This window comes from Salvia splendens, chromosome 18, assembly GCF_004379255.2.
Source record: "Salvia splendens isolate huo1 chromosome 18, SspV2, whole genome shotgun sequence".
Taxonomy (NCBI): domain Eukaryota; kingdom Viridiplantae; phylum Streptophyta; class Magnoliopsida; order Lamiales; family Lamiaceae; genus Salvia; species Salvia splendens.
The window spans coordinates 90251-110691 of NC_056049.1; the positions used below are offsets into that span (position 1 = coordinate 90251).

The 20441-nt window shown below is 36.4% G+C and overlaps 2 protein-coding genes across 4 annotated transcripts; both read left to right on the plus strand.

The window, feature by feature from the left end:
• The first annotated feature begins 8573 nt into the window (after positions 1-8573).
• Positions 8574-14599, plus strand: LOC121777201 (protein SMG7L-like). Of its 3 annotated transcripts, XM_042174378.1 has the most exons (8): positions 8574-8859; positions 9047-9120; positions 9198-9539; positions 9955-10071; positions 10226-10825; positions 12000-12122; positions 12452-12657; positions 12837-14599. In XM_042174378.1, exons 4-8 carry the CDS (start codon positions 10045-10047, stop codon positions 14479-14481), a joined length of 2601 nt encoding a protein of 866 aa, XP_042030312.1. In that variant the 5' UTR covers positions 8574-8859; positions 9047-9120; positions 9198-9539; positions 9955-10044; the 3' UTR covers positions 14482-14599. The 3 variants fall into 3 exon arrangements, with proteins under 3 accessions (XP_042030312.1, XP_042030311.1, XP_042030313.1); XM_042174377.1 differs by lacking the exon at positions 9198-9539; XM_042174379.1 differs by lacking the exons at positions 9047-9120; positions 9198-9539.
• A 3296-nt stretch (positions 14600-17895) lies between these two features.
• Positions 17896-19313, plus strand: LOC121776256. The gene is made up of 3 exons (XM_042173417.1): positions 17896-18055; positions 18146-18303; positions 18804-19313. Exons 1-3 carry the CDS (start codon positions 17975-17977, stop codon positions 18895-18897), a joined length of 333 nt encoding a protein of 110 aa, XP_042029351.1. The 5' UTR covers positions 17896-17974; the 3' UTR covers positions 18898-19313.
• The last annotated feature ends 1128 nt before the right edge of the window (positions 19314-20441 follow it).

Genomic DNA, 20441 nt, shown 5'->3' on the forward strand with positions numbered 1-20441 from the left:
TTTCATTTAATTTATTATAATCCTAAACCAAAATTTTTAATTCCCAAAATGCCCCCAAAACTCAACTTTTATATATGTATAGATAGCGCCATTTTTTCACTTTAGACATTCCATAGTAGTAGAATCATTTTTTCACTTTTACTTTTTTTCAACCTCTTACTTTATTCTCTCTAATTTTTCATCTCTTCTATTTTTTTTGTCTTTCACTTTTTTTCTTAATCTCTGTGTCAGAAAGAAATACATCAAATACTATAGAACGGAGTGAGCAGTTACCGTTCTCCATCTGCAGATAATTCCTTCTTCCTTAGTAGTACTAAGTTAGTATTTTGGTTTTTTCTTCTAAACCATAAACAAGTACAGTATGTACCAGAGTAACAATAGTCGCTTATTATTATTGTATGCCTTTATTTCTTTGCCTATTCTATCTATTTGAATAAAACGATTCATAAGAGAACACAATCACTTTTATCTTATGTAGGAGTATTAAATCTTTTCTTTCTTTCTCTTGAATTGGTGAATGGAAACGGTGAGGTTTGATCACCTTACCGCTTGAGTCTTGAATGTCCACAAATCGACTTCTCTCTCTTCTATATCATTTTGTCTTTGTTAATGCGTATCGCCTTTGTTCTCCTGCATCTTCACCCCACACAATCATACGATTTCTTTATGGGTGAAAATCATTCTTAGAATACAGAGTGAAATAATAGTGTGGCAGAAAGAATATTATATCTTCATCACAATAGATTACTCACTCTTTCTTTTACTCTCTACTCTTGATTAAAACTGTACTATTATATAACTTTATTACTATAATTATTTAACTAATTAATTATTTGTTCAAATAATGTGTGGAATAGTAAATACGAAGTAAATAGAATAAATGCATATAAATTACTAGTAATTAGTACTCCACTTTCTAAAAGAGAAGTTAAATCTGTGGCAGATATGGGCCACTCTGATGAGTAGAAGTATTATTCGGCCTTATACAGACTATTTTATTTAGCCCATTGATTTGCGAACTATAAATCCATTGTTTTGAGGACTTGGGCTTCTTTTCCATTGTTTTTATGACTGTAATGGGACTCATTTCATAATAAGCAATTATCTAATGGGTAATTAAATTCACAGGCATCATTTTATTTATTATAGCCATTTATTTTAAAAAATAAATTAAACATCAATTAAAATTATAAGCTCTTACACGTGTATGAAGCGAAATATAAATTACGGTCATGCGTTCCCTTTTCTAATCCTTAGAGCATCCACAATGGTGGTGGGAGTGAAGGCCGCCGTCCGTGCCAGCGGCGAGGACGAGGACCGCCGCCGCTGCGCTCGCGCTGCTGGCACGGCGCTGCTCGATGCATCGAGCAGCGCCGTGCCAGCGAGCAGGCGACGTGGCGGCTTATGATTGGCAACGGCATAGCCGTTGCCTTTGAATTATTATTTTTTTATTTTAAAAATTGTTTTTAAATTATATAAAATGATTATAAAAAAATTCCAAATCCCAAAAATATGGCCGTTTTTTTCCCATTTTTTCTGAATTTTTTTTATTTTTTTCTCCCAAAATCATCTATAAATACACACATTCATCATCCATTTATCACATCAATTCATCTCCCATTCATCTCTCATTCTTAATTCTCATACAAACTATCAATACATTCATCCCTCATTCAAAACCTCAAATGGATTTCACCCATATTATGGCGGAAGCGGAACGTGAAGAACAAGAATACTACGAACAACATCGTGCCACTTACGAAGCATATGTCGCGGCGAATACCCCCGCTCCTCCTCCTCAACGAACCAGATCAAATCGGCACTACATTCATCGTGACCGGGAGGGAGCCCACGAAAGGCTCGTTGCCGACTACTTTGCCGACCAACCGCGGTTTCCGGCAGATTACTTCAGGCGTTGTTTTCGCATGTCAAAGCGCTTGTTCATGCGAATTGTCAACACTTTGTCCGCACGTGTTGAATTCTTCTAAACAGGTCCAGATGCAGCCGGCCGACAAAGTATCACGCCATTGCAGAAGTGTACGTGTGCCATCCGACAACTAGCTACTGGGCAAACGGCCGACATCTTCGACGAGTATTTGCATATCGGTGAGTCCACTGAAATCCTTTGTCTAAAGAATTTTTGCGAGGGCCTTCGTTCAGCTTTCGGGGATGAATTCCTTCGGGCACCCACCACCGATGATTGCCAACGGTTGCTTCGTCTTCACGAATCAGTCCATGGCTTTCCCGGAATGCTTGGCAGCATTGACTGCATGCATTGGAGGTGGAAGAATTGCCCGACTGCTTGAAGGGGGCAACACTTGAGCGGTCACAAAGGCGGCGGCCCAACGCTTATCCTTGAGGCGGTCGCCGACTACCGCCTATGGATTTGGCATGTATATTTCGGCGTTGCTGGATCCAACAACGACTTGAATGTACTATATTCTTCACCACTCTTCACTGATGTGATGAATGGTGTAGCACCGGCGATCGACTTCACCATCAACGGAAATAGCTACCACATGGGTTACTATCTCGCCGATGGTATCTACCCAAGGTGGTCGACTTTCGTGAAGACGTTCAACAACCCGCACGACCCGAGACGGGTTCTTTTTGCGCAGCGTCAAGAGTCCGCACGGAAAGATGTCGAAAGAGCTTTCGGGGTCCTTCAAGCCCGATTCAACATTGTGAAGTCCCCGGCTCGACTATGGTACGTGAATAATATCGCCGACATCATGTTCACGTGTATTATCTTACACAACATGATTATAGCCGACGAAGGGCCGAGGGCGGCTAGCTTCTACGACGAGGACGAAGTCGGAAGCTCAACAGCGAGGTCTCCCCCACGCCGAGGCGAGCATACGACGGTCGGCCAAAGAATCGAGACAAGGCACACAATGCGCGATACCCGAATCCACAATCAACTACAAGAAGACCTAATCAAACACATGTGGGCGAAATTCGGCAACACGTAGTGTTTTTTTAAATTTTTAGTATTTTAATTATGTAATTTTTAATTTTTTAGGATTTTAATTATGTCGTTTTTATTTTATTTGTCATTTGTAATATTATTTAGGTTTTTTTAATGAATTTTAGTATTATTGAAATGTTATTGTTTAATTGAATTTTAAATTAATTGTGCTCGTCCTTGCGGAAGAGCACAGCTGTGGGTGTTGTGCTCTTGCCAGAGAGCAGGCAGAAAAAGTGGGGCCGGGCCCACAACCGTGCCGCTGGCAAGAGCACGGTTGTGGATTCTCTTATGGTGTTGACTGAAGTATATATTTTAAAGTCAATTTTTTCACCTTTTAAAAAAAATCTTTTAATTTATAAACTTTATCGAGATTTCTGATTTTCACAACAAAGTGCTACGCCTTTGTAAGTTGTTTTCGACATAATAAAGGGATTTATGTCTTTCTTTTTTTTCTTTCTTTTATTCTTTTTTATCTGGAACAATGCTTTTTTCTGAAAAAAAATAATATTAATTTTATTAACAAGCATCTTACTACACCACATTCGTTGCTATACATAAAATTATTCTACAAAATAATCGATATATAAGTAAAATGAAATCATCGAACATGTAAAATGTGCTAGAAGATAATTTAATCATATAAATATTATAGCATCTCCAATGGTTCTGGACAAGCCATAGGCCAGCCATAGGCTAGCCACAATTCCTCCTACCACATCATCGGTACTTAAAAACTCCTCCTGCCACATCATCAGTACAAGCAACTGGACAAACAATAGGCTAGCCACAATAAACAAAATTATAAAAAATAAATAATTACCAATCACATAAAATACGGAATTAAATTTACGACACAGATACGGGAAAATTCAATAATAACATTTAAATTTAAAAAAAGTACATTAATTAAAAAAATTACATTAATTAAGATAGAGAGAAAACTCGTTAAAACAAGTGGTGCGATTGAGACCCGCTCGTCACTGGAGTAGACTCGTTGTTGTGCTCCATTTCGCGTTGCTCTTGTACAGAAATTAAGATAGAGAGAAAACTCGTTAAAACGAGTGATGCGAATGAAAATGATGTGCAAATCGCGTATATATAGTGTTTCAAAAATTAAATAAATAAAAAATAAAAAATCGGCTGGCCGGTCGCTCGTCGATCGGGAGCCTGCAATGGCGGCCAGCCGATCGGTGAGCGCATCGGCCAGCGCCCGAAAATCGGCGTGCGCTCGTCGTTTTTCTCGCCGATTTGCCGCTCGCCGGCTGCAATGGTTCGGCGAGCGGACCGACCAGCGCCGGGAATCGGTTAGCCGGTCCGCTCGCCACTATTATGGATGCTCTTACTACTAATATCTTTCGTTAGACTCGTCAAATATTGAAAACATCATGTTCTTGGAGGTTCTTATAGAGGTGTGATCCACTGTTAACTTTCTTAAGTTGCTAACTCTGCTAACTAATCAATGCAATGTACTTCTTCTGTTCACAAAAAATAGACAAAACTGTGAATGTCACGGGTTTAAATGTATAATTGGTAAAGTAAAAGATAAGGAGGGAATGTAGTGGAATGAGTTTTAGTGAATAGTGGGGTACACATTTAGTAATTAGTAATTTTTAACATGATCGTATTGACATTTTTAATATAGTGCATTAATGAATTAGCAAGTTAGCAATTTAAGAAAGATTAGCATTATAACGCACCCTAGGTTCTTATATTATACTAATAATTTCCAATTTTTTAATCATCATTGACAAATTGATCCAACGATTAAACAGCTTATCTATAAATCTAAGAAAAACTCCGCATTTAATAATTTTGTATACCAGAACATCACATTTAATAATGTAAAAAATAGTAGTACTACACAATTACCATAAAAATTTGGAACAGTTAAGGAATGGAGTAAAAAAGTACAGTGGGGCCCTCAAATAATGGTTTAAGGAACGGTATAGGAATAACGTTGTGGATGGCCTAATGAAGATGCTTCTTTATTTTTTTTGTGTTTTGTCTGAAACGCACTCAATCAACTTTTTTTGACTTGAACACAGAGAAAGAAGGGTAATTAAATGGAGTACTTGGGAGAGAGGAAATGAATCATCAAATAATTAAGAGGGACAGCGAAGCAATGTAGGAAAGAAAACCAAGTAGTCTTTCTTGGTGTCTTAGAGCATCTGTAATGGCGGACGGACGCCGTCCGTCCGTGCCGCTGGCAAGGACGAGCTCTGCTATCGCTGCGCTCGCGCCGGTGGCACGGCGCTGCTCGATGCATCGAGCACGTCCGTTGCCCTTGAATATATATATATTTTTTAAATTCGGTATTTAATTTTAAAAATTGATAAAAAAATTAAAAAAATATATTTTCCAAATCCCAAAAATATGGTCGTTTTTTTGCCCGTTTTTCTGAATTTTTTTGATATTTTTTAAAAAAAATTTCCCTAAAATCATCTATAAATACACACATTCATCATCCACTTATCGCATCAAATCATCTCTCATTCATAATTCTCATACATACTATCTACACCTTCATCTCTCACTCAAAACCTCAAATGGATTTCACCCATTTTATGGCGGAAGCAGAGCGCGAAGAACAAGAATACTACGAACAACATCGTGCCGCATACGAAGCATATGTGGTGGCGAATACCCCCGCTCCTCCTCCTCAACGAACTAGATCAACTAGCCGCTACATCCATCGTGACCGGGAGGGAGCCCACGAAAGGCTCGTTGCCGACTACTTTGCCGACCAGTCGCGGTTTCCGGCAGATTACTTCAGGTGCCGTTTTCGTATGTCAAAGCGCTTGTTTATGCGAATTGTCAACACAGTGTCCGCACGTGTTCTTCCAAACAGGTCCAGATGCAGCCGGCCGACAAAGTATCACGCCGTTGCAGAAGTGTACGTGTGCCATCCGACAACTAGCCACTGGGCAAACGACTGACCTCTTCGACGAGTATTTGCATATCGGTGAGTCCATTGGAATCCTTTGTCTAAAAAGTTTTTGCGAGGGCGTTCGTTCAGCTTTCAGTGATGAATTCCTTCGGGTACCCACCACCGATGATTGCCAACGGTTGCTTCGTCTTCACGAATCAGTCCATGGCTTTCCCGGAATGCTTGGCAGCATTGACTGCATGCATTGGAGGTGGAAGAATTGTCCGACTGCTTGGAGGGGGCAACACCTAAACGGTCACAAAGGCAGCAGCAAAACACTTATCCTTGAGGCGGTCGCCGACTACCGCCTATGGATTTGACATGCATATTTCGGCGTTGCCGGATCCAACAACGACTTGAACGTGCTCTATTCTTCACCACTCTTCAATGATGTGATGAATAGTGTAGCACCGACGATCGACTTCACCATCAACGGAAATGCATACCACATGGGTTACTATCTCGCCGATGGTATCTACCCAAGGTGGTTGACTTTCGTGAAGACGCTCAGCAATCCGCACGACCCGAGACAGGTTCTTTTTGCGCAACGTCAATAGTCCGCGCGGAAAGACGTCGAAAGAGCCTTTGGGGTCCTTCAAGCCCGATTCAACATTGTGAAGCCCCGGCTCGGCTCCGGTACGTGAATTATATCGCCGACATCATGTACACGTGTATTATCTTACACAACATGATCATAGCCGACGAAGGACCGAGGGCGGCTAGCTTCTACGACGAGGATGAAGCCGGAAGCTCAACCGCGAGGTCTCCCCCACGCCGAGGTGTGCATACGACGGTGGGCCAGAGGATCGAGACAAGGCACACAATGCGCGATACCCGAACCCACATTGAGCTACAAGAAGACCTAATCAAACACGTGTAGTGGTTTTTTTTTAGTATTTTAATTATGTAATTTTAAATTTTTAGAATTTTAATTATGTCATTTTTATTTTATTTGTCATTTAATATTATTTAGGTTTTTTTAATGAATTTTAATATTATGGAAATGTTTTTGTTTAATTGAATTTTAAATTGAATTGTGCTCGTCCTTGCGGAAGAGCACAGCTGTGGGTGTTGTGCTCTTGCCATAGAACAGGCAGAAAAAGTGGGGTCGGGCCCACAACCGTACTCGCTGGCAAGAGCACGGTTGTGGGTGCTCTTATACTCTGGGTCCTCTTCAACAATTTTACTACACCAAATACAAATTTCTATTGTTGTCGCATACTCATATATTACTGGATAAATTAATAAAATAATAGAATTATCTGAATTTGTATTGATGATTATTGTTTTGGTTGCTATAAGATGACAATGTTGTAATTGCAAAGAAATTACTAGTATATGATTGTGTTGTATACTAGTACTCTACAATATTGGCTATAAGGTATATAAATTTTTTTGAGATAGATCCCATTAACTTTTATATGGGCAAAGTCCCAACTTCATAATAAGAATCCAATACTTTGCTCTCTTCTCAGTGGGCCTAATTTGTTATTTCAGAGACTAAAATAAGACAGCCCATCATTACACTCTCAAGTTTTTATAACTGTTTTAAGAAGATGTTCTTGTTACCCAATTATACTACTGTAATTAAATATAAACTTTAAATATTGGACAAATTCTAAATAATGTATAGGAAACTTTTCTCTATATTATACTCCTTCCGTCTAATAATAGATGTCATACTTTTTTTTAGTTTGTTCCACAAAAAATGTCATATTTTGCGAAAAAGTTCTCTCACATTAGTATAAATATATTCTTTTCTCTTTTCACTAACACATAAAATAACACCTCTTAAAATCACGTGTCAAGACCCAAGTGTGACATCTACTATGAGACGAAAATCACGTGTCAAGACCCAAGTGTGACATCTACTATGAGACGAAGGGAGTATATTTTTTACCTTTATTATTTCTTTATTTAAACTATTTATTATTATTTTAATAAGATGAGCGTAGAAATGCAAGCCTGACTCTTAAAATGGGTATAAAACTGTGCGCATTGGGCACGTATCACAATCAATAATAAAAAACCTTGACTTTTTGGTTTGCAGAAATGAACTCTTATCAAATTAATTAGTCTTTATTTATTCAGAATTTGGGCCCACAGCCGAAAACAGGTCACCTTTCACCATTTAAAAATTAACATATCTCAACCAATAAGCATTGTTTTTTAGTAGCCAAATTTTCCACGATATCAAAGTTATTAATTTCATGTCGCAGAGATAAATTAAACAAATTGGTAATGTTGAGTTATCAAAATTATGATACTGCATAAAAGACATACTTAAATACGTAAATAATTATTGATTAATAAAAGTTGAACTAGACACAAAGATCAACAACCTAACACCAACTACTAGGGGCCTATCTTTTTCTAAATTTATTTAACTAATAAAATGAATTTAATTCTTATGGTCTTATAATAATATAGATAATTCTGATAGTGGAGACACATTATTATGGTTTGGATTTGCAAATTTACCTAAACACAAATTCCAACCCCTAAAAGAAGTGACTTAAAAGATTCAACCTTTTGACTGTGTAGATTATAATTAGATATTTTCAACAGCGACCCTTATCACAAAATAATCGCAGTAGCGTGGTGCAATGGGAAAGGAGCTAACTACCAATTTAGAAGATGATTTAGCAAGTGATTCGCTGTAGTAAATTAAGAATAAAATTTCAGATAAGAAAATGGGTATGGTGGAAGGCCCATTTGAGCTTATGAGTAGCCACGTTGTATATCTGTTTGAATAAATGCGTGAAAGTGCCAGAAAGAAAGGGGCAAAAACATACTACTGCTACTACTATTATAATTCTTGAACTTCATAAACGACATCCTCCTTGTCTTTTGGTTCTGTTTCACTGTCGGAATAAACGATTTCTGTAGCACTTTCACTCAGCCTTTCTCCCCCCCCCCCCATCTCTAAAAAGTGTCTCTTTGTTTTTAACTGCAAATGCTTCAGGTGAGGCTGTTCTGTTTTATGATTGTTTCTCGTTTGTTGAGCTAATTAAGAACCAGAAAAGATTGAATTTTTCAGCTATAGTATATGTTACTGTGCTTAAGTTTGGCGTTTCGATGATTCTGATTCTTTTGCGGTATTGATGCCTTTATTGATTATGAATTTGGGGCTTTGACGATCTGTTTTGCAGGCTTCAGAAATCAAAGTTATGGTCAGATATTGCTTTGTCTCACAGTGATTGTTTGTGGTTTATTCTTTCCAAAGGTGATTTGCAAGTTTAGTTGAGTCCCTAGTTTATGATGATTGTGAACTGATGAACTAAATACTAAGATTTTGTACAGAAGGCTTTCTCGTTGACAGAAACCGAGCACGCTCGAAAACATAGCCGCGTAGTAACTAATCTCTCTGACTCTTGGAATTATTTATGTTGATAAACTATATTTCTGTGATAATCATGATAGAGTGAGCAAAGAATAGCAAAGCTTAAATCATGGTAGAGTTGTTGCCTTGTTGGTACCACTGCTGTTCGGTAGTACGAGCGACCTAATTTGTAGGAGTATCACATAATTTGTGTCGATGAGCGAGTAGTCTACCTAAAGAATGTGCTAGAACTGCTTATCAGCTAAAGTGGAGTTCAACCGGATGACTCAAAATTGAAAGGAAAATAAGGCAGACTTTGGGAAGTGAGTTTTCGACTTATGACAAAGAAGTGACTTGAGATATTATGAAACTAGAGCTGAACATTATCAGTCTTCATTTCTCTTTTCGAGGATCCTATAATGTGCAATGGTTTGACAGAAGTATTTTATGTTATCCTACTCTGAGTTTGGACTCTTTAACTTTAAAGGTCCTCTTATAATTCTCTATGCAAGTGGAGTAGATTAATCATTTTTTTTACATTTTTTTATTTCATAAAAGTACAGGCATTACAGTGAATGTTACTTCTTGATGTTTCTCTGTCATGTTTTTATCGAACCATACCCATTCTAGTTCCCAGACTCAATAACTGTGTGCCAATTACTAATGTTGTGTTGAAATCAAACATTTCGTATATCGAACGACAGTTCCCACATCAATTTCTTTGGCTGTTGTTTACAGATAGACCTTCATGAATCATACATGTGGTAAAGAGAAAAACTTGGCTTGTTGAGTTTATGTTCAATAGCTGCATCCGATCAGCCAAACAAGATGGAACTGCAAAAATCTTTCCTTGAGGTACTTCTTGATGCTTCCTTTGGTTCATTTTTTTTGAAATTTTATATTATCTAAATGTTATAAGATTTAGTTCACACGTATGTACATGTATGTTATGAGTTTGACTTGAAGAAATAGTCACCAATTTTTGTTTTGTTTTTCGCTATTGTCATAGGTTGTTAATGCTGAGAAACACATGTTGGAATTGATCTATAAAAAGGGTAATTTACACGACGATGTTCTCGAGTTATACCACCAAATCCGCGCTGTATATGAAAAAATTCTATTGAACAGCAATCACTTGCTTGAGCTTCAAGAAGTTGAGCATCATATGTGGAAGCTGCATTATGAGCTCATCGTTGAATTTCGTAGAAGAACTAGGCAAAGATCTCATAATGGAGAGACTAAGAGGAACAATGGTCCACCTGACAGTCTTAATTCACAGAGCAGCATTGATAAAGGCTTGGAAGAAATCAAGTCATTCTTGTCCAAATCAACTGAGTTCTACAAGAATTTAATTGTCAAAATGCGAAGAGCTTGCGGGCTCCCTGCAAAAGTTTTCCTTAATAATAAGGATCGCTGGTCATCTTCCATCGAACCTAATAAGCTGCATGCATGTCAATATACATGTCATCGCCTTTTAATTTGCCTTGGGGATCTAGCTAGATATACTGAGATTATCAAGAACCCCGAGGCTTGTGAGTGGTCAACTGCAGCGATGCACTACCTAGAAGCAACCCGAACGTGGCCAGATAGTGGGAATCCCCATAATCAGGTACCTCGCCGGTCTGTCCATGTGTGTGCGTGTGTGTGCACGCGATGATCAAAACAAGAATGCATTTAAATCCATAAATGCAGCCCAAATCTTGGCTCATGATTAGATGATCTAATGGTCAATAATTAACCCAAAACAAGGAAGGTCATAATTAAGCAGTTTTAGGTCATATTATAAAATTTTAGTTTAATGTCATGTTAAGATCATTTTAGGTAATGCTTTGTTAACATGACCTAAAAATAAACTAACCAGACCTAAAAATGCCTTACGTATGCTTAAGTGTAGAACCTAGAACTCTACATATTTTATTCATTGGATGAGGAAAAAATGACGGTCAAGATTAAAAATCATACATATTAGACTATGTTTTCACGACATTCCGGACTCAACATGTGAAAAAACTCACATGTTGATGGAAGAATGAATGAAACGAAGAAGAGTCCATGCATGCTTTATTTTTTCACTTCTCTGCATTCACTCATTAATAATAGTTTTGGTTGTAATGGGAAGTTGTTGTGCAAATCAACACCATTGGATTAAAAGATCTAACGACCTCCGTTTGGCATTTGTTCTAGGTTTAAGAATGGTTCTACGTTTAAGAATGGTTCTATCTTGATCACAATCATATATATATATATATATATATATATATATATATATATATAATGGTGTTTTGGTTCACTCCTTCCTCTAGTGAACTAAATCACTCTTATAGTGAACTAAATCATTTTGATTTAATGGCTGAGATTTATTCTGTAGTTATACACTTAATATTAGTTATACTTTGATCATCTCCCTATATATATATATATATATACTCCTATATAGGAAATTGATCAATACAAAAATTGATCTCAATACAAAATTCATACCAAATCATGACCATGAGATTTGCTAATCTAATGGTCAATAACTAAGTAAAAACACGTAAGGTCATTATTAAATAGTTTTAGGTTATATTATAAAATTCGGGTTTGAGGTCATGTTAAGATCATTTTATGTCCTAAAAAAAGACTAGGAATGACCTAATGATGACCTTCGTATGCTTGATTCTGCGTTTTTGTATTAAGACTGAGTTTTGGGCCTCAGTAAATGAGTTAATGAATGTAGTCTGACTCAACCACAACACTGTTTATACTGCTTAAGGAATCTAAACTTTTGAGCATGCATGCAGTTGGCTTTATTGGCAACGTACGTCGATGATCCTTTTCTTGCATTGTATCATTGTATAAGGAGTTTGGCGGTCAAGGAGCCTTTTCCCGATGCCTGGAAAAACATTTTGCTACTCTTTGAAGAGGTAAAATTTTGTAGTCCTCTGTTGCAATCATCAATCTCCTCTCGAACACCTAGTTTTTTAAGAACCTGGATCAAATGAGTGATTTCTCTATTTAGCACTCCCTCCATCCCATAAAAATAGGGACATTGGACATGACACGAGTTTTAATGTGAAATTGGTAAAGCAAGAGGGAGATAGAAAGAATAGGTAATTGAAGGATTTTTAGTGGAGAATGAGACACTCCTCATATGAAAGGTGCCAATATTGTGGGACAGAGGGAGTGTGTAGTAGAAATTAGTTTTTGGTTGAACTTGGTAGTGACCTTTCAATTGTTTCTTATGAGTCTGCAGAACAGGTCTGCTAAGTTGCTATCAGTCGAGATGCAGCCCGACTTCTTAAACCCTTCAAAAAGAGGTTACCTGCAGAATAAATGCCTTGAGAAGAATGGTTCTGCACATAACAGAAACCCAGAAGACTTGGATAACATTTGCTCCGAAAAGTTTGATTTATGGCCCATTCTTGTTAGAACTATAAGCTTTCTCTTAATCAGATCAAGGTAGTTTCGGCCATATGCTACAATACTTTCATATTGAGTACTATCAATTCATTAACGAGGCCAAAGGTCTCATTTCCACTGTTTGTGAAAGTTAGTTGTAAACAAGTATTTCTACTTAATTTTATAACGAGGTTTTTGATTGAGTTTCTGAAATTGGGTTTTGTTTTGATGTTATGCAGTTTGGAGGAATATCCGTGCACCCTTGCTTCAGCATTGCACAGCTTAGACACTTTGTTGGCAGTGGATGACACGAAGCTTACTGTCGCTTTGGAGTCTTACCAGCGCTTGGACTCTTCCAGAAGAGGTCCTTACCGGGCTATACAAGTTGTGTCAATATTCATATTCATTGTTCACAGCCTCATAGAGAGCGTGCAGCAAGAGGACTCCCCGACTGGGAAGGATGACGATCGCAAACATTCTGCACTAAAGCCTTTAGCATTTGCTACTATATTCATCTTCATGGGTCGCCTTACAGAGAGATGTGTGATGGGAGAGGAGATGGGTATTTCCCCACTTTTGCCAACTGTGCTTGTATTTATAGAGTGGCTAGCAGGATCACTTGATATGGTGCAGACATATGATGCTGATGAAAGGGTTAGAAATGCCATGTCCTACTTTTTCAATGCTCTGGTTGACCTCTTGGATGGAATTGAGCAATTTGGAAATAGAACATCTGTTGATCATACTGCTCTTTGGGAAGACCATGAGCTGCGGGGCTTCTACCCGTTGAATCATGTTCATGTAAAGCTGGATTTCACAACTCATCTGGAGTGCGTGGATGACTACAGTTGTAGAAACAAAGGCCGTTTGCAGCGAATTGTTGATGCTGCCAAACTAATAAAGAGCAAGTCCAGAATCTCTCCTGAGAAGACATCAAGTTTGCCAGAACAAGGAGACGTGGAAAGTGCAGTAGCATCTCATGAAGCTGATGAAGAGAAATCTGTGGCTGCGGAAGAGGAAGAAGTCATTCTCTTCAAGCCAATCACGAGACGCAACTCAGCGCCATTGTATATCTCTAATGCTACAAAAGATCCCGGTGAGCCACACCTACCAATACCATCTGCTGATGAATGGCTGCGAAGAGCCGCATCCTTATCTGCTGGTCAGAACAGGGAAGATGCCGACTCCTTCAGTTTCTGCCCCACCACCTCGAATAGGCCTACCGGACCCCCCTCCCTCAGCGGTTGGGTCCTCAGCAAAGCAAGCTCGAGCACCGAAAGGGAGAAAGAGATAATTAGTGGTTTTAGCAGACAAAAATTAAGCCCTATTGATGAAATAGCATCCACATCCTTCAATGATACCAGAGACCCTGAAAGGGCGACAACGGGCCACATCTCAACAATAGTGCACGACTCCCCCCCTTACGTTGCTCCAGTTCCTTCGGCCCCCTTGTTGCCTGATGACGCTTCTTGGATCCACCCCGGTGCAGATGGCATTCTTGGTGCGGCCCCAGTGGGCCGGCCTGCATTTGTGAATGGATACCCTCCAGTCCTTGGTATGAGCTCTTCTGAGTGGCTGTATCACTACAGAAACAGTGGCTGCAATCCGATCCCAGTGAACGAGGTTTCGAGCTTCGAGCTGTGTGACCAATGGGGAAACCGTTTGGTATCGAACCCGATGGTGTATTGGGGGAGTCCGGAATATTATGTTGGTGAAGAGGAAAAGAGAGAGAGGATGTTTCTTGGGTACCAAAGACCATTTCCTTATGTATGTGGTGTTGGAATGGAGGTCGGCCATGATCAACAGCCGCCACTGCTGCACTATCTCAAGGAGAAAGAAAGGCAGCTGCAGCCACCCTCTCATCCTACTTTTATGGGAAACTGACTGCAAAAGTTGATGTTCAAATATTTATTTTCTATAGAGAGATTATCAACAATCCTTTTTGTATCTATAAGTGTGGAATTTTGTCTTTCTTGGTTCATGTTCCATTCTAGCTTTTCTAGCCCCTTGATCATGGCAAAAGCTTTTCAATAGGAACTATTGCTTGATGTTTGCAGTCTCAAACATTGCGAGCGTCGGTTCAATTCGAATGATTGGAGCAAGGAATCAAGCATCGAGCAATTGTCGACACTCAAAGGGAGTAAATGCTACGAGTGCTCCTTTATTAAGAAGTTTAAGTTAGCGTTACTTCAGAGTTTGGTATTATTTACATATATTATATACTGCCTCCGATCTATAATAGATGACACACTTTGATATTGAGACCGGATTTTAGAAGATGTTATTTTATGTATTTAGTAGAGAGAAAAAATAATATATTTGTATTAATGTGAGGACTTTTTTCAAAAAAGAAAATGTTACATATTTTATGGGATAAACTAAAAAGGAAAGTGCAACATCTATTATGGGACGAAGGGAGTACATAATTGGACTTTAAGATATTTTACATTCAAAAACAATTTATTGACCTTTTATACAATTTTGAAAAATATTAGTAGTAGTATTTTCAAATGAAATATATACATATATTTAAGAAAAGATTTGGCTTTTTTTAATTGAATATTGCATAACTAATTTTAGATCATGCTCAAAAAATTTCATAATCTTCCTTAACATTTCTTTTTATTTCTATAAAATACTAATATACTATCAATTAATAATAAAATATAATTATATTAAATTAAATTTGATTCATACTATTTAATTTAAGGTACTCAATCATAACATTCAATTTACGTTATTATAATAAATATAGCACATCACACATTAAGTATGTAAATCACACGATGAATAAAGAAGGTTGTCATTTGCATTACCTTAATCATAACATTCAATTTACGTTATTATAATAAATATAGCACATCACACATTAAGTATGTAAATCACACGATGAATAAAGAAGGTTGTCATTTGCAACAATATAAAATGGCAAAACGCACCCTTAAATCCTTGTATGAATAAAGAAGGTTGTCATTTGCAACAAAATAAAATGGCAAAACACATCCTTAAATCTTTGTACTTTGATTGTTTATTTCAATAGATCCTTATATAATTTTTTTTCATTTTAGTAAGTCCTTTTACTTTTATATTCAATATATTTCGATCCTTATTTGACGGAACCATTAACTTTTCCGTTATAAAATAACACATCATATATTAATTATTTGAATATATTCCACCGAACCAAATACTATAAATTAATATTCAAACTTCAAATAATTAAAAAATAAATTTATTTTAACGATTTGAAATTCTTTAGTTTTTTTGTTTTTTATCTTTTTTTGTATATATTTATGTTATGTTCATATTTTCCAACAAGGATTTCGATGGAATATATTTAAATAATTAACATATGATGTGTTATTTTATAACGAAAAAGTTAACGATTCCGTCAAATAAGGATTGGAATATATCGAATATAAAAGTACAAGGACTTATTAAAACGAAAAAATTGTATAAGGACCTATTGAAATAAACAATCAAAGTACAAAAACTTAAGGATGTGTTTTGCCAAATAAAGAATGCGTTCACTAGAACAGTGAAATTGCTTCATGTTGTGACAAAATAGAGCAATTATGTAATCGAGACAAACAGAAACGTAAAGAGACACAGAATTTACGTGGTTCACCAACGTCGCGTTGGCTACGTCCACGGGCAGAAGCAGAGAACATATTTTATTCAGATTGTTTTTCAGACTATGACTACAGATTTCAGAGTGAATCTCATATCACATAATTATGTGCCCTACTCACATATAAATAAGCACGCATGAGATCATATCCTAATTCAGAAACATAATCATATCCTAATTAGGAAACATAATCTATACAGATTCAAGGCATACTAACAAATCTCCATCTTGACTTAAATTCTCTCTTGCAGATGCATCATTACAATGCCAGGTACCAGACTTCTCTTTTATTGCCTCAGATTTGCCCTCCTCGGGCAATTAACAGATTTGCCATAAACCGAAACTATTTCTCCCAGTGAATTTGTCGACCTTCATGTTCAGAGCAGACATCTTGATCGATTAACACATAAACCCTAACAGATGCGGAATTCAAAACCCTAGTCTGAAAGCCAGGCTCTGATACCTGTTTGTTGTGACAGAATATATAGCAATTGTGTAATCGAGACAAACAGAAACGTAAAGAGACACAAAATATATGTGGTTCACCAACGTCACGTTGGCTACGTCCACGAGCAGAAATGGAGAACAGATTTTATTCATTATTTTTCGGCTACAGATTTCAGATTGAATCTCAGATCACAGAATTATGTGTCATATTCCATATAAATAGGTACACATGAGATTCTATCCTAATTCGAAAATATAATCCTATCCTAATTAGGAAACATAATTTATACATATTCAAAACATACTAACACTTCATCATACTTTGAAAGAAGATTCTCACTAGAACAGTGAAATTGCTTCAATCATACTTTCACATTGAATTTACTTCGTTATAATGATAATAGATAAAGTTAGTTACATATTAGTGCAAATTTTTTTATGTAAATTTCTTCATATGAAAATATGCTTTAAGATTTAGCTATAAATTATCTTTAATTTGATAGATATACAAAATAAAATTTAAGCTAAAAGTGTTATACTTCTATGGAGAGGAGTAATATGTTATACTCCCTTTCTCTCTTTCTCTGAAAGTTTGTCCCATTTTTTCATTTTCGTCTGTCCCACCAAATTTGTCTCATTTCACTTTTTACCATTTTTTGTACTGGGTCTTATATTCCACTAACTTATTCATACTCATATTTTATTATAAAATTAATATATAAAAGTAGGACCAACATTCCACTAACTTTTTCAACTCACTTTTCATTATATTTCTTAAAGCCCGTGCAAGGTCAAAGTGAGACAATATTTGGGGGACGGAGGGAGTATATCTTATGTGAGCATCACTCACGTTTGACGTACGTTTAGCGTTGTTCGTTACTATTTATATATTTAGTAAAAAAATGTCAATTGAAATTTTTAATTTCACAAAATTCATAAATATTAAAGTTTGATTTGTTATTTTATTAATTTATTTGAAATTATAGATAAAACGAACAAATTGAACTTTGATTTTTATGAATTTTACAAAGTTAAAAATTTCAATAACATTATTTAATTTATTAGAATCAAACTAAATATATAAATTGAAACGAACAAACGTGAGTACTGTCCACATTATATACGTAGCATATCATTCCTCTCTCCTATAAAATTAAATTTTTTAAAAGTATTTAAGGAATTTTAGTTTTTTTTTGGGTTAACTATCCTTACGACGTCGCAGCACTCACTATCTCTCTATTCACGCACCTTCGTCTCCACCCATCAAAAACTGATTAACAAAGATCTAATATCCCTACAATGGAGGCTGAAGCGTCGACTAAGGAGCGCGTATCCTCTGCAGAAGCAGTTATGCTTGGAGCTTTAGCTCCTGGAGTCAACGTCTCTGCCTTTTTTTTAATGATTTATCAATCCTCTAGTTATTTCTAGCCTGATTGATCTGAAATTGAAATAAAGTGAATTTTTTTTCAGGGTGCGACCTGGAACACGCTAAAGATGGCGTTTTTTATGCTGGGCGTCTGCCTCGCTGCTATGCTGGGATTAGCTTTTTCATCCAGAGACTCTTCCTTAATATTCCATGTCGCCTTCCTTGTACTTATCGCTGCCACTCTTTTCGTGCTTCTTAGCGGGTCAGTATTCCAAATTCACATCTCCATTGAGTATTTTTAATTGGTAATGTCGAATCTGAAAATATGTTGATTATTGATTTGTAGTACTATATAGTACTACTACTTTGCTTATGAGACTTGGATCATAATGCACTCTAGGTGTTTGGTGATATTTCCCGTGGGGAATTAGTTGCTAAGAGTTGGATTCAAGATTTAGCATCTTTTCTGATGAATGCCGGTCCAAATTTTGCTGTATTTGATTGAATTGCTTATCATTCTTGAATGCTATTTGTTCATAGTAAACATTCTTGGAATTTAGTTCTTGTCAAATTTGACGGAGAGAAGTAAAAGAAATCATCTTGCAGGGGTGATGGATGCCCTTTTTCTTTTGGCATTTTTGTTATGTTTCTAATTGTGAAACTGCTGCAATGGGAGCTATATACAAGTGAAATTAACTGAATATGTTGAAATCAAAGTCCATGATCATGGTTTCCTAACATCTCAATGCCTACATTTCATAGCTTTCTAGCGGAGACTGGCCTTGTCTCAGTCGAGCATCAAATGCAGGAGATTGGCTTAGGAAATAAAGATGCAGGGAAAAGCAAAAGCAACTGATTCTTGATTTAGATCACTGCATAATACAGTTCCGGATTAGTAAGATGTTACTAAGATCAATGCCAACTTACTTGGATAATTACATCCGAACAGTCTATATACACGAGAAGATGATTGCCGGGTCTGTGCAGCTTCAGGCATCCTTATCCTCCTCCTCCTTCAACTTATCCCTTTTCGTCTTGATGAAGCAGAAGCACGGTAAACCTAACATGAACTTCATTTCTTCTCAGTTTTTGGATGACTTGGACTTATTTTGGATCACCATAATTATAGAACCTGTTAACTAACCTCATGTACCACAATATACATTGTGATTCTTTTCTCTCTTTTTATGAGTAAAATATACATTGTGATTCTATTCGAACAAGATAAGAAGATGCTTAATTAGGTTCTTCTCACTCAATTTGGACTTATTATTCACTTGTTCCTCACAAAACCAATATTAGTTTTTTATGTACTATTTGTGGGCTGGAAAAGTGGTTTCACTTTTGCATTACATTTTTTCACCCAAAACCATGCAAGACAAATTCGGCCCAAGTCATCAATCCTCACATGGATTTATCATATGCGGAGTAGTAAAATTTTGGAGTCACATATTTTTTTCAATGTATAAAAATATGGTCCGGCCCAATTTGAGGCGGATTGTTTATTGAGTATTATGACTCTTTAAGACCTAGTTTTCATTTAATAGCATACTATAATTGGTGCTGTGATTTAATCATCATCTCGCTATAATATCAAGATTCCCCCGTTTGTATTAACTCACTCAATTTTTCGATCATCGGAAAGTTGACACGGCATTATCGGATTGGAGTCTATAAATAAAAGAAAAAAAAATCGAATCTTAGAGATGAGGCCGATGAGATAGGGCGGTTTGGGCGGATCGGAAAGTTGATGTGGCATTATTGGATCGGAGTCAATAAATAAGAGATCAAATTGAATCTTAGAGAGGAATAATGATGGGATGTGATAGAGTGCTTTGGACGATATATAGTATGTCATGAGATAAGAGAATTAATTGTCTCACCAATAAATTATATATTAAGTACTCCATAAAATAATTATAAAATAGAATCACTTGCCCTTAACTTGAATTCATCAATATTAATTCCAGATATGAAATTTCTTAAAAAATGGCACAGAGTGAAACGAATAATGGCTATGGATAATTTGTGATGTTCTTCGAATTAGTCATAATCTAGGATTTAAATTGAAGAATTTAACAAAATATTCGAAGATAATAACGCATCGTTGTTTTTTGTTCTTATTCCTCATAACCAGATAATCAATCTAATTAATATTGATTTGAATTTAAGAGACTGAGCCAACAAACGTTGTGAGTCAAAGTTTGATAGTATTACTTGTACATTTTTAGAAACAAATAGTTTATTTATGCAATCTACATTTATTTCGTTTTCAAAATCTTGACTATCGTAGAGATAAGTTTTTGTTTTGAAAAACCAATTGTTACCAATTATATAACAATAAAAATTAATTTCCCACAATATTCGTATATTTTTATCTAATTTTAATTTTAATTTTAA

What these genes read in the sequence shown, in the direction of transcription:
- LOC121776256 (XM_042173417.1), top strand. Translation starts at nt 17,975, where the DNA reads ATGGAGGCTGAAGCGTCGACTAAGGAGCGCGTATCCTCTGCAGAAGCA. An exon ending in CTTTAGCTCCTGGAGTCAAC is followed by an intron (nt 18,056 to 18,145) that starts GTCTCTGCCTTT and finishes ATTTTTTTTCAG; the next exon opens with GGTGCGACCTGGAACACGCT. An exon ending in CTTTTCGTGCTTCTTAGCGG is followed by an intron (nt 18,304 to 18,803) that starts GTCAGTATTCCA and finishes TACATTTCATAG; the next exon opens with CTTTCTAGCGGAGACTGGCC.
- LOC121777201 (XM_042174378.1), top strand. Translation starts at nt 10,045, where the DNA reads ATGGAACTGCAAAAATCTTTCCTTGAG. An exon ending in TGCAAAAATCTTTCCTTGAG is followed by an intron (nt 10,072 to 10,225) that starts GTACTTCTTGAT and finishes CTATTGTCATAG; the next exon opens with GTTGTTAATGCTGAGAAACA. An exon ending in GTGGGAATCCCCATAATCAG is followed by an intron (nt 10,826 to 11,999) that starts GTACCTCGCCGG and finishes GCATGCATGCAG; the next exon opens with TTGGCTTTATTGGCAACGTA.